The 10,705-nt window shown below is 46.4% G+C and overlaps 1 protein-coding gene across 4 annotated transcripts in view; it reads right to left on the bottom strand.

Moving 5' to 3' along the window:
- The window catches only part of Nrp2 (neuropilin 2), a 115,446-nt gene that overhangs the window by 65,193 nt on the left and 39,548 nt on the right, over positions 1 to 10,705 (bottom strand). For all 4 annotated transcript variants that reach the window (XM_040294779.2, XM_005335095.5, XM_078017885.1 and 1 more), the window contains exons 4-7: positions 9,247 to 9,477; positions 8,086 to 8,241; positions 6,001 to 6,170; positions 3,829 to 3,984 (exon numbers count right to left, since the gene is read on the bottom strand). In XM_040294779.2, the coding sequence (XP_040150713.1) occupies positions 3,829 to 3,984; positions 6,001 to 6,170; positions 8,086 to 8,241; positions 9,247 to 9,477 (713 nt within the window). The remainder of the gene's footprint in view (positions 1 to 3,828; positions 3,985 to 6,000; positions 6,171 to 8,085; positions 8,242 to 9,246; positions 9,478 to 10,705) is intronic.

The raw sequence follows: 10,705 nt of genomic DNA, 5'->3' as shown, positions 1-10,705 counted from the left end.
TGTGAAATTTGGAAGCAAATAAGTCAGTGCCTGAAGGATGTCTGAGCCTCTTGGAGGTTGTTATGTCAATATGATGTGCTTAATGCATTCCTGCCACTTTATCATGGGGTAATTCTGAACACTGGAGGCCCTCACCTTTACCTTATCCCTGTCTTCATCCTTCTGTCCCCAATCTGGTCATCAGTGTGTTACAGAATTTCTCTTTTGTCCCCAACTTTCAAATAGGTGAGACTAGACCAGCAACACCATGACTAAGAGCAAAGTAACCAGAACTATGTCAACAAGGGAGAGGCTCACATCTCCCAAAATAAGAGAAAATTGAAGACAAGGGCTTTTGCTTAGACATGTAAGGGCAGTGACCTCTGTCCCATTGTTCTGACACCAATTATGGCTCCACTCCTCAGGCACAGATTCACCTTCCGTTGCAGAGTCATGGGGGTGGGAATCCTAGAGGAGGGCAGGACCTTGACCAAGGCCTCATGCCTTTGAGCTCTGCTGTTATTCTCCCTGTGCCCCTCTTGGTATTTAACTGTGACTATAATCACATACATATACACAAACTTCCATTACTAGATTGACTATACTGTCTGAGTCTGGGATGTTAGTCATATAGTTGGTAAAACCAAAAGCAGTAGTTTCTGCTGTGGTTTCTCAAGAAATGTATGTGAAGCAATTTGTATAATCTAAGGGAGCACGTGGGTTGGATATGGGTTCCATCAGGCGGCTGAGCTCTCCGCCTTGTGGTTACACCATAAATATGCATAAGGAGGGCCCGCCCTATGTGAAAATCATAGGTTCCATGTGGAACTGGATAAAGATTTAGGAATGTGCTGTGCATGTGGCCTGCATAACCAAGCTGTGTTTTGCCAGGAGGATGCTCATAGTCATCCAAAAACAAGTTGACTCGCTCATTGGCAACTTTAAGAATACCTATTGGATAGAGAAAAACCAAGAGGAGCCTGCTCACTGGCAGGGGATGCTGGAAAAGAATTCCTAAGTCTTCCTCACTACCTAGCAGCAAGAAGAAAGTTATTTCCCCGTAGGCTCAGATCTTGCCTTGCCCAGCTTGGGTCCAAATTGCAAATCATATTTTGCAAGGAAATAGCACGGTCATCCCCTGTCACCTTGAGTGCTTGCTAATCTTGTTTTTCTCTGATTTCCCCAATTCCCTGGTCTTTGATATGCTGCATTGGTGTTGACAGTGACCAGGGAATTAAAAATTTAGTTTCCAAATTTCTGCCCCAAACTTCCCAATCCCCTCTTCCCTATCTGTGTGCTGGGAAGGCAATTGCCAACAGTTTCCTTCACCCCAGAGCTGAGCAGCCTGCTGCCTTCCTCCCTGCTCTGCTTTTTCCTTAGGTCCTGCTGTCTGAATTTCACTTTCAAGCCCACCACTTAGCACCAGTTAGCTTGGCAATGTGCCCAGCATCTAGAGGCCACAAAGAGAAACTCAGTGGTAGTACCAGCGTGGAGGAAACCTCCCCACACTGCCCCCAGGTCCCCTCCTCACCCCGCCTCCCCCCTCATGGCATCAAATCAAACTGTGGCAGACTTGACAAATCTATTTGGCACAGTTTACTCAACTATTTCAACCCCAACAGGCTGGAGAGCCGCACGGACGCACCACGAGCGGTACAGAATCTGCACATTAAACACAGATATCTGGGGGACACCCACTAATGAAGGGGCAGCAGAGAACACCCTTGCAGGGTAGGATGGGGAAGGCCTGCTGGCTGCCTACCACATGAGTAGTGGGGGGGGGGGGCTTGGGGAGCAGGGCAATGCTTACTTGGCCAGCTTTCCATTTTCCTGCCTGAGTACCAGGAGGATGGATTTCTAATGGGGAAAGAAAGGGCTTTTCCTCTGTCCCAGCTCCCTTTATTTGGGCAAGACTGATTCTCTAAAAACAAAAACAAAAACCCTGTTTCTTGTTGGCTCCTGGGGAGAGAAATTTAGCCAAGAGTGGGCAGAGCAGGCAAAAGAGAATGCATTCAATATGAAAGTTGAGGAGGATGATTCTGAAGAGCAGAAAGCTAAATTCAATTCTCAGGAATATCTTCCCTGCAGAATGAGTACCAGGGATAAAGCCAGGGAGGACAGCATTCTATCAAAATGTGCAGCGCTAAGGTATTTCCAAAAGAAGATTTCCTACAAATGGTGTTTTAAATAGCATCCCGGTCCATCTGTGTGCTTTTAAAATCAGCTTATGCTACAGTATCCCTCTGGCCAGGGCTGCTTAGTCATTGAGCCTGGACAGGGAGACAGTCAGGTGAGCCCATTCTTCTCCCTCAGGACCCACCCCTACCCAGCTGCTGGCCCTTGCTTGCTAGCCGAGCTTCTGAGTTCCATGTTTCTTATTGAAAAGGCAGATGAAGAGAGAAAGGGCATGAGTGGAAAAGGAGTGGGTGGACTCAGTATGTGGACTCAGCCCAGAGCTCCCAGCACCCAATGCGGATTTAGCTTGCCATTCCCAACTGTTGTGTGGCAACTCCTCCTGAAGCCAAGTCAACCGGAAACCAGACCTGCCCACAGGTCACAGTGGGAATGTCTTTTCATCGCTAAGTACCTCACTTTCCTTACTGGGGCAATGGGGAGTGTATGCACATGTGTGTGAGTGATACCTGGGTATATCTAGAAACAGATTTTCCCGTGAATAGTGCCATGTTACTATGGCGATTTTAATTTTTTTTTTTTTAAATCTACTTTTTAAAAAAACTTGCATTTCCCAAGTGGCACTGCCAACATTATATAATGTTCAGGGTTTTCTGGGTACAAGGCTTTCATTTGTACCAACAGTTTGTACAGCAAACTTCCTTGGGACAATGACAGGGCTGAGGAGAGTCCCTTCTGGAAAAGCTCTTTGGCCACAGTGCTTTATTTTGATAATCCACATCCCATCAGACCAAGGCCTGGTGGGACTCTAGTACTAAAGAGCAGGAACCCCCTTCCTGTCTCTGGATTACCTTCCCGGATCGGATGAGCAGCCTCTGGGTATTTCAGGACATGGCACTTGACTCTCTGACCTGAGAGTCAGCCATGGTCTGCAGGTCAGCAGCCTGTTCTCCTGTCACATACTCCCTGTCCCCACCCAGGTGACATGCCACTATTTCCAATAAGCCCTCCATATGCCAAGTGTGCTGTATGACCACACATCGCCAGCTGCAGACCCAGAATGTCACATGTCTCGGGAAACACTCTCATCCCTGTGGACAACAAAAGCCCCACACGGCCCCCAGGGACCACATGTCCACTGAAGGCACTAGCCGGGAGGATTCAATGCCTCACTGCGAAGCATGATGGCCAGTTCAGATCCCACTCCTGACAAACTGTATTTCTTCTCATTATTTATTGTCCTCTTTCTTCTCTGGGACATTGTGATCCCCTCTCAGGATTTGTGCCCTTTCATTTCCAGACCTCAGTAACTCCTGAACTGCAGTTTCGTGTGGTTTTGTGATTGTTAACCCAGCATGTGGAAGGGACTCGGGCCATAAATGCTCAATGAATCCTGTGTGGGGAGACCTGGCTGGGGAATGCATTTTCTCCTTCATTTGCAGTCAGAGTACACTCTGCAAGAGCTCTCGCTTTCTCTCTCTCTCTCTCTGCTGTGCAAGATGCAACAGCAGCCAGGCTGTCGGAGAAATGGTGTTTTCCAATCACTTTAGCATAAGAAAGAAGATTTTTCAGGGCCAGCGTGTTCCTTGTCTCCATCAATTATTTGAGCTCCACTAAACAAGGCCGCCTCCCTGTGTGGGATCAACTCGAAGCTCCTCTTGCCCCATCCCTCCTGCACCCTTCCAGCGTGCCCTCTAGGTAGGAAACTGGATTTACCTTGTGGTTTTTGCCGTGCCGGTATACCATCCAGTCTTCCCCATTCGTGCTGACCTCCAGCTTGTAGGATTTGACATAGTAGCCATTCTGGGTTTCCCTGGAAATTGCTCCCTGTGTTGCAATGGCCGTGAGCACCGTTAGAAAGCGCAGGTCCACCTGGGAAGAAAGGAAGAAGAGTCAGGGGACCACCACTCACAACAGGGGGTAGCACCTGGATTTTTTCTGCAAAGGACACAGATATTATACTTGACTCACAAGCTGGCTGCATGATTCACAAGACAGATTTTGTAATTAGTATCAATTTCCACTACATAATTAAACCCAACTTACTTGACACTTTGAAAATGTAGCTTGATTTTTTTTTCTTTCTCTTTCCTTTTTTTTTTTTTGCATGTCTGAATGGATGGTATTTAGTTTCTCCTATCCATTGAACATCTAGAATTATAACCCCCTCCTTATTTAACTATGGTCTGCCTTGGACTGTGAAAGCAGATGCTATTTTAAAGAAGAAATGAGAGGCTGCGGTTGTGGCTCAGCGGTAGAGCACTTGCCTAACATGTATGAGGCACTGGGTTCAATCCTCAGCACCACATAAAAATAAATTAAAAAAAAAAATAAAGGCATTGTGTCCATCTACAACTAAAAAAACAAACAAACAAAAAAAAAACAAAAAAAGAAATGAATGGCTTAATCCACTCTACTCCAGTCCAGTCCAATTCAATCCAATTTTCTTGGACTGCAAAATACCCTGGTTGCAAAAGTTACAGCTCATAGCTGTCTCTCCTCCCCATACTCCTTTGCTCCATTGTGTCCTTAGTTGCTCAGGTCACCAAAAGGTCAAAGGGCAGGCAGAGTCTGCCCAAGCAATTAGGCTTATGCACCAAGACCTGACCTTTTGCTCTACAAAGAGGATGGTAAACATTTGGAGGTTCCTCTGCTCTCACGAGGCCAAACCCATTTGGAAATTGCTAGATGTTCTTTCTTCGCCAGCCATGTTCTTTCTTAGTGGCAGTCTCCATGTGATCAAAATGTAGCTTGTGCACACTGGTAAAAATTCCACAAGCATCACTGGCTTCTTAATATGTGCACGGCATTATGAAACATTCAAAGGAAGTATGTGGTGCTGTCCATGTGTATGAATAACAGGTGGAGAGCAATAAGAGAAGTATGTGAATAAGGACCAAAAATAAGGAGTACAATCAATGGGCAGGAATACTGCCAATTACAAAGGGAAACTTTCTAGAAGCTTTGCAAGATGAAAGGATTTTTGGAGAGGAAGAAAGGAGAGACAGTGACAAATGGCCTTTGGGTTGTGCTGTCAGAACCTCTGTGGGCTCCCTGGAGTTTCCAAGTGGTCTTTCTCCCTTTCCTGCTGTCTGCTCTGCAGTGTCCTTCTTGGAGCATAGGTCACTGTGTCGCATCAGAGTTAGGACAGGCTTGTCAGTGGGTCACAAGGCTGTCTGTGTATGTCATAAAAGCAGACACTGCTCTGGTATAGAACTAGCAGCTTGCTCTTCCCCTGTTTACTTCTTCCCAGGGGATAAGAACTGGACCAGTCTGCAGAGCAGGAGGAGCACTCAACATGAGCTGCAAGACTTGTTCAGAAAGAAAGCAAACAATAGTCTGAAAAGACGCTGCAGAGCATCTGGGCAACTTGAATTTCCTTCCCCATAGTGACATTTCCCCATGTGTTCTTCTGATAGCTATGTGTAAAACCTTCCTGGCAGGGTTCCTGCCAAACAGCAAAGATCAGGAGAAGTTGTCATATTCAGTCAGCACCCAACAAACCTGCCCTTAGGGAAGTGCCCACCCCCCACCCCAGTCTCTGATACCCATTGTGCCAAGAATGAGGAAGATCTGGAACCATTTCTAGAATGTTCATTGGATACTGCAAACCCCACAGGGCCATCAGCATACTGGTCAAACAACTTCTCCCAGGCCCATTAATCTCCACCAGAGCAAGGACAGGGTCCCTTTTACTCATGGATTTATCCCAGCACATAGCATAGTGCCTGCCGTGCTTTCTGTGCCTGGTTTGGATGAACGGGTGAATGTTGTTATGAAGTAGGCTGTGTTTTCTTCATGTCCTTTGCTCACTGTAGCCGAGGGGCCACCCCACTGCCCTACCAAGACAAACACACGTTGTATGTCCACTGGTATCTGAGTAAGTACCTGGAGATACTCCTTGTTGGAATCCAAGTTGGGGGTCCAGCCATTGTCATCACCGTGGAGTCGGCTCTGTTGAGGGGTCCACCTCCCGTCAGAGTAGGTGGACGAGGCACTGATCTGTTCATTAGCAATCCGGCCAGACTCCATTCCCAGAGGAACATTGCACTGAAAGTCTGGGGAGTGGAGATGGTCAAGAGCAGAGTTAAGCATCCCAAGCTCAAAGCCCTGGGGGGCCCAATATACTGCTCCTTTCTAGGGACAAGTTGTTGCAGGTTTTGATAAAGGATCAACTTAAAGACTCTAATTAAAAACTCCTATTTTAAAAACAACTACACCAAGACACAGAGCTTCACAGACCCTCTGGGTCTGAAAGAAACTAAATTGGACCTAAAAGAAATTAGGGTATGGATAAATAAGAATCATCATACAAATTAAAAATATACTCTAAAACAGAAGAACTGTTACTGCTGCGGGCTACGGATGGTCTCAGATGCCAGATGCACCAATATTGCGATCCAGGTAAATGTGAGATAGACTTCTGGCAATTTGGGTGGGCCGATCCATCGTGGGAAGCCTGCTTTATTAATAAACACCCAGGAGGCACTTCTGCATCTTTCTCTCTCACCCAACTCTCTCAAGAGTTCTGGCTTACAGACAGATTTTGCAAAGCATCAATGTGGGTCTGTGGGACCCTGCTCAGGGAGCACATGCATGTCACACTACATTCCAGGCACCACCTATCTGGGCAAATAGACTCAAGAGTCACTTTCTCTGGCCTTGTGCCATCAATTACATTGTTGTCCTTCCCCTGGATGCTTTGGACACCGACCAATATTTGTGTATGCATATATTTGATAAGCACAAGAAATCATTTTCAGGTATCAAACCTGTTCTTTAGCTCTGTGGCTGGACTAGCCATTTGCAGGACCTGTTATAATTGGCCATACTGTTTCTTGGTCCTGAAATCTTTACAAACTCTTTGATGAAAGAACAAAAGCAAAAAAGCCAGAGCCCAACCCAGGGACTTTTCTGCAGGCCAGACTACAGTGTCCCCAGCTGCATAGGTGGTGAGCTGTCCACAGCTCTCATTATCCTTAAAGCGCTTCTTTCTTCCTTAAAGAGATTGTGTGGTTTTCTAAGTGGAAATGGCCACACGCTGAAGCACATGGCCAAGAACAGCTGATTTGAAGATAGAGCCAGGGCTGGATGCTGATGGCCTGGACACTCCTTGTTGGAATCCAAGTTGGGGGGGAGGGGTCCAGCCAATCCCAGGAGACCTGGGTTAGAGCAATGGTTTCCAATGCTTTGCACAGTGCCTGGCATATAGCACAAGCTCTAAAAACTATATTTCTTGGAAGTGTGAAGTGCAAGTTCAAGCAGTTTTGTCATCTAGCCAGGGAATATCTTCTCAGGGACAGAGATGTTTAGTGGTGAAAAACATATATGCAAAAAGAGGTTTAAAATAGCTCAGTTTGGTGACAATGGCCTCGGGGCTTTGGGTGGAAAGAAAATGGTTCCAGACTCAAAATTATGTTAGACCCTATGTAGATTATCCTAGCAATCCTTTTCACTCAAATGAGGGAACTGAGGCTTGAGAGGGTCCTACAACTTTCCCTAAGAGTAACTAATTCTTGGTAAGCACATTTTTTTTTCTTTAAAGAAACTGGCACCCAGATGGACATTGGCTCTTTTTGAGGGGGGAGTGGTACTGGGGATTGAACTCAGGAGCATTAGACCCCTGAGCCACATCCCCAGCCCTATTTTGTATTTTATTTAGAGACAGGGTCTCACTGAGTTGCTTAGCACCTCATTTTTGCTGAGGCTGGCTTTGAACTTGTGATCCTCCAGCCTCAGCCTCCTGAACTGCTGGGATTACAGGTGTGCACCATGGCACCCAGCTTTGACGTTGGCTCTTTGCTCATGCATCTGCCTGACATGGGGATGTGGTTCCCATTCCTTGAACTCAGATGCCACAGAAAATCCTGCGGAGTTCCTATTTCCTTCTCTCTCAGAGGCCAGTTCCTTCACCTGTCCCCCCTTATAGCCCTGATGCAAGGACACACAGAAGTTCTCAACTGTCCAACTCACTCTCTAGTGGCTCCTGGTGAACCAGGTAGTATCGTGCGGAGAAGCCATCCTTGGCCACCGCCATGTCCGTGTGAAAGGTCAGGGATAAGATCCCCGTTGATGAGCGGAGTTCGGAAGGTGTTTTGGTCCCACAGTACTTGCCAATCAGGGGGCCAACTGGACACACAAGACAAAAAGAGGTCAGAGGAGATGAGAATATCAAACTTGATTTCCCACACATTCCCCTTCCCACTGCCACATGCCATTTCATCCAGCATCACTTTGTATCCCTTGGCAGAAGAACCAAAGAGGTGTTTTAAGAGCAATGTCTAATAGTTTTCCTACATGCTAAAAAGGACTTTCAGTGAGATGGCTTCATTCTGTTCCCACAGCCCTAGAGATGGGCCAGAAAGGTATCATTACAATGCCTGCTCTGCAGAAGGAGAAATTGAGTTTCAGAGGTCATGTAACGATTCCTTGTTCACACTGCTGGGAAATAGAGCAGAGACTCCAACCCAGCTAGCTTCCCAACTAGATTTTGTGCTTTTCCCAAGAGTTAAAATTGTTCTTGCTTAGTCATCAAGTATCCCTTATAATGGAAAAATCCTTAGAATAATTACAAAAGTACTGACTTCTATGTTGGCCTTCACTTGAGGCAGACAGATTCCTCTTGGCTTTGAGTGATGCACCTTTCCAATATCTACGATTATTTAGTAATAATAAAATTATAGTAGTAATAACGATGATGACAGCAGCTAACTTACATAGCTAAAACACAGATAGGTGAAGAAATGTGCCAAGGTTGCACAGGACCAGGATACAAGCACAGTCGGTCTGGATCCAGAGTTCTATTTGGTCCCAGGGTTTGGCTGTTGAGTCACTTCCTATCCTGACAACTAGGTGTGGAAAATGATCTCACCTATAGGTTTTGCCATCTGCTCCCAAGTACTCACTCAACCTCCTACCCTCTTTCAAAGAAAATGTCTACACCTCCAGAGAAAGTTGACCACCTGTCGGTAATTTTATTAAAACCATCCTTGGTGAAGGAGAAGCCAAGAAATGGGTCACAAAGAACTCTAAGGAGCCCTGAAGTCTTTGTTTTCTCCTTTTATCATGACTAGAGCAATCCAGAGGCAAAGACCCAGTGACAGAGTAGTGCCCTGTGGCAGTGATGTCACTCACCGTGGGGAATGCCGTCCCAGATGTCCAGCCAGTCATACTTGCAGTCTCCCTCTCCCACCTGCAAAGGGTCATGCTCCAGGTCAAAGGTCAGGAACTGCAGGATGATCTCCATCTTGGGTTTGGCCAGGATGGTAAAGGTGCAGTCCAAGTTGTGTGGGTACTTCTCAGGAAAGCCAGGAGATTCGATGGTCCCATTAGGGCTGGTGAAGTTTTTTGAACAATCTTCAGAGCCTGGGTGTCAAAGAGAATTTGGAGCATTAAGAAGAAGAAGGCTTTCTTTGCTGCCTCTGTCACATGAGTTATTTAAATGTTTGGACCCCAATTCACCTACTCACAAGGTGAGGTTTTTCTTCCTACTCAAATAGCCCTTGGAGAAACATACTCTATCCATCCACATTTCAAGGCCTGGAGCCAGAGCCTCTTTAGGACGGAACTTGCTTTATATATTAGAGTAAGAGCAGCAATTGAGGATTTGGGGAGAGAAGTGTGTGTGTGTGTGTGTGTGTGTGTGTGTGTGTGTGTGTGTGTGAGAGAGAGAGAGAGAGAGAGAGAGAGAGAGAGAGAGAGAGAGAGAGAGGGATTCTCTTGAAAAGAGGAACAGAGTCTTCTTTCTCAATTACTCAGCTGCTCACTCCAGAAATGTAAGTTATTTCAATCCTTAAGGAAGGCTTGCTGGTTGCCAGCAGGGAAAACAATGTTACCCCTTATTTATTGCTGACCTCAACACTAGCCCCTATTGTACCACAGCCAACTAAGTGCCCCTTCTCCCTCCAAGATCCAAGGTGCCTCAGGGGAGGGGCAAAGGGGAGCCTGGGTCTCATTCATGTCATGACTATATTAAAACGAGCTGCTCTGTAGTGGTCAGACAATTAACAATCGACGTTTTTAGCTGGTGGATCACAGCGGGGTGTTGGGGATGTTAAAGGCCGCTCCAGCATCAAGTTTGGAAAAATGCAGCAGTGTATTGACATTTGGAAGGCTTCTGGTTCCTTTGTGGTGGGGATGGCCTTGTTTCTCTCCTCCACGCTTGTGTCTGCTTTCTGGGGACGCAGGGAGGCATCCTGATTACATGCGGCACACATTTGCAGGCGGTTGCAAGCTCCCAGGGCAGCAGGAGCCCTTAAGAAGATTACAGCGGCTGCATCTCCCAATGCCTCTAGGTGGAGTCATATTTAAACAGCCCTGGTTGTGCTTTCACCAGCCACCGTCTGCCAGGGCAGAACCATGGATGGAGCCGGGGAGTACGGAGACTTGGACCCATGGATCCATGGAGAGACACAGAGCAAGAACTGGTACCAGTTACTATGGATATAAATGCTGGAAAATTAAAATGGATTTCATACAACACATTTGGATTTTAAAATCAGAAAAGGAAGTAGGATTTATGAGGAGGATAATAGACACTCCAAGCATGAAGGAAAAAAAAAAAAAACCACACAGAGAAATACTCAATAAACCA

The sequence above is a fragment of the Ictidomys tridecemlineatus genome, chromosome 7, assembly GCF_052094955.1.
Source record: "Ictidomys tridecemlineatus isolate mIctTri1 chromosome 7, mIctTri1.hap1, whole genome shotgun sequence".
NCBI classification, from domain to species: domain Eukaryota; kingdom Metazoa; phylum Chordata; class Mammalia; order Rodentia; family Sciuridae; genus Ictidomys; species Ictidomys tridecemlineatus.
The sequence above is the reverse complement of the archived record's forward strand: the minus strand, read 5'-3'. Positions and strand labels throughout refer to the sequence as shown.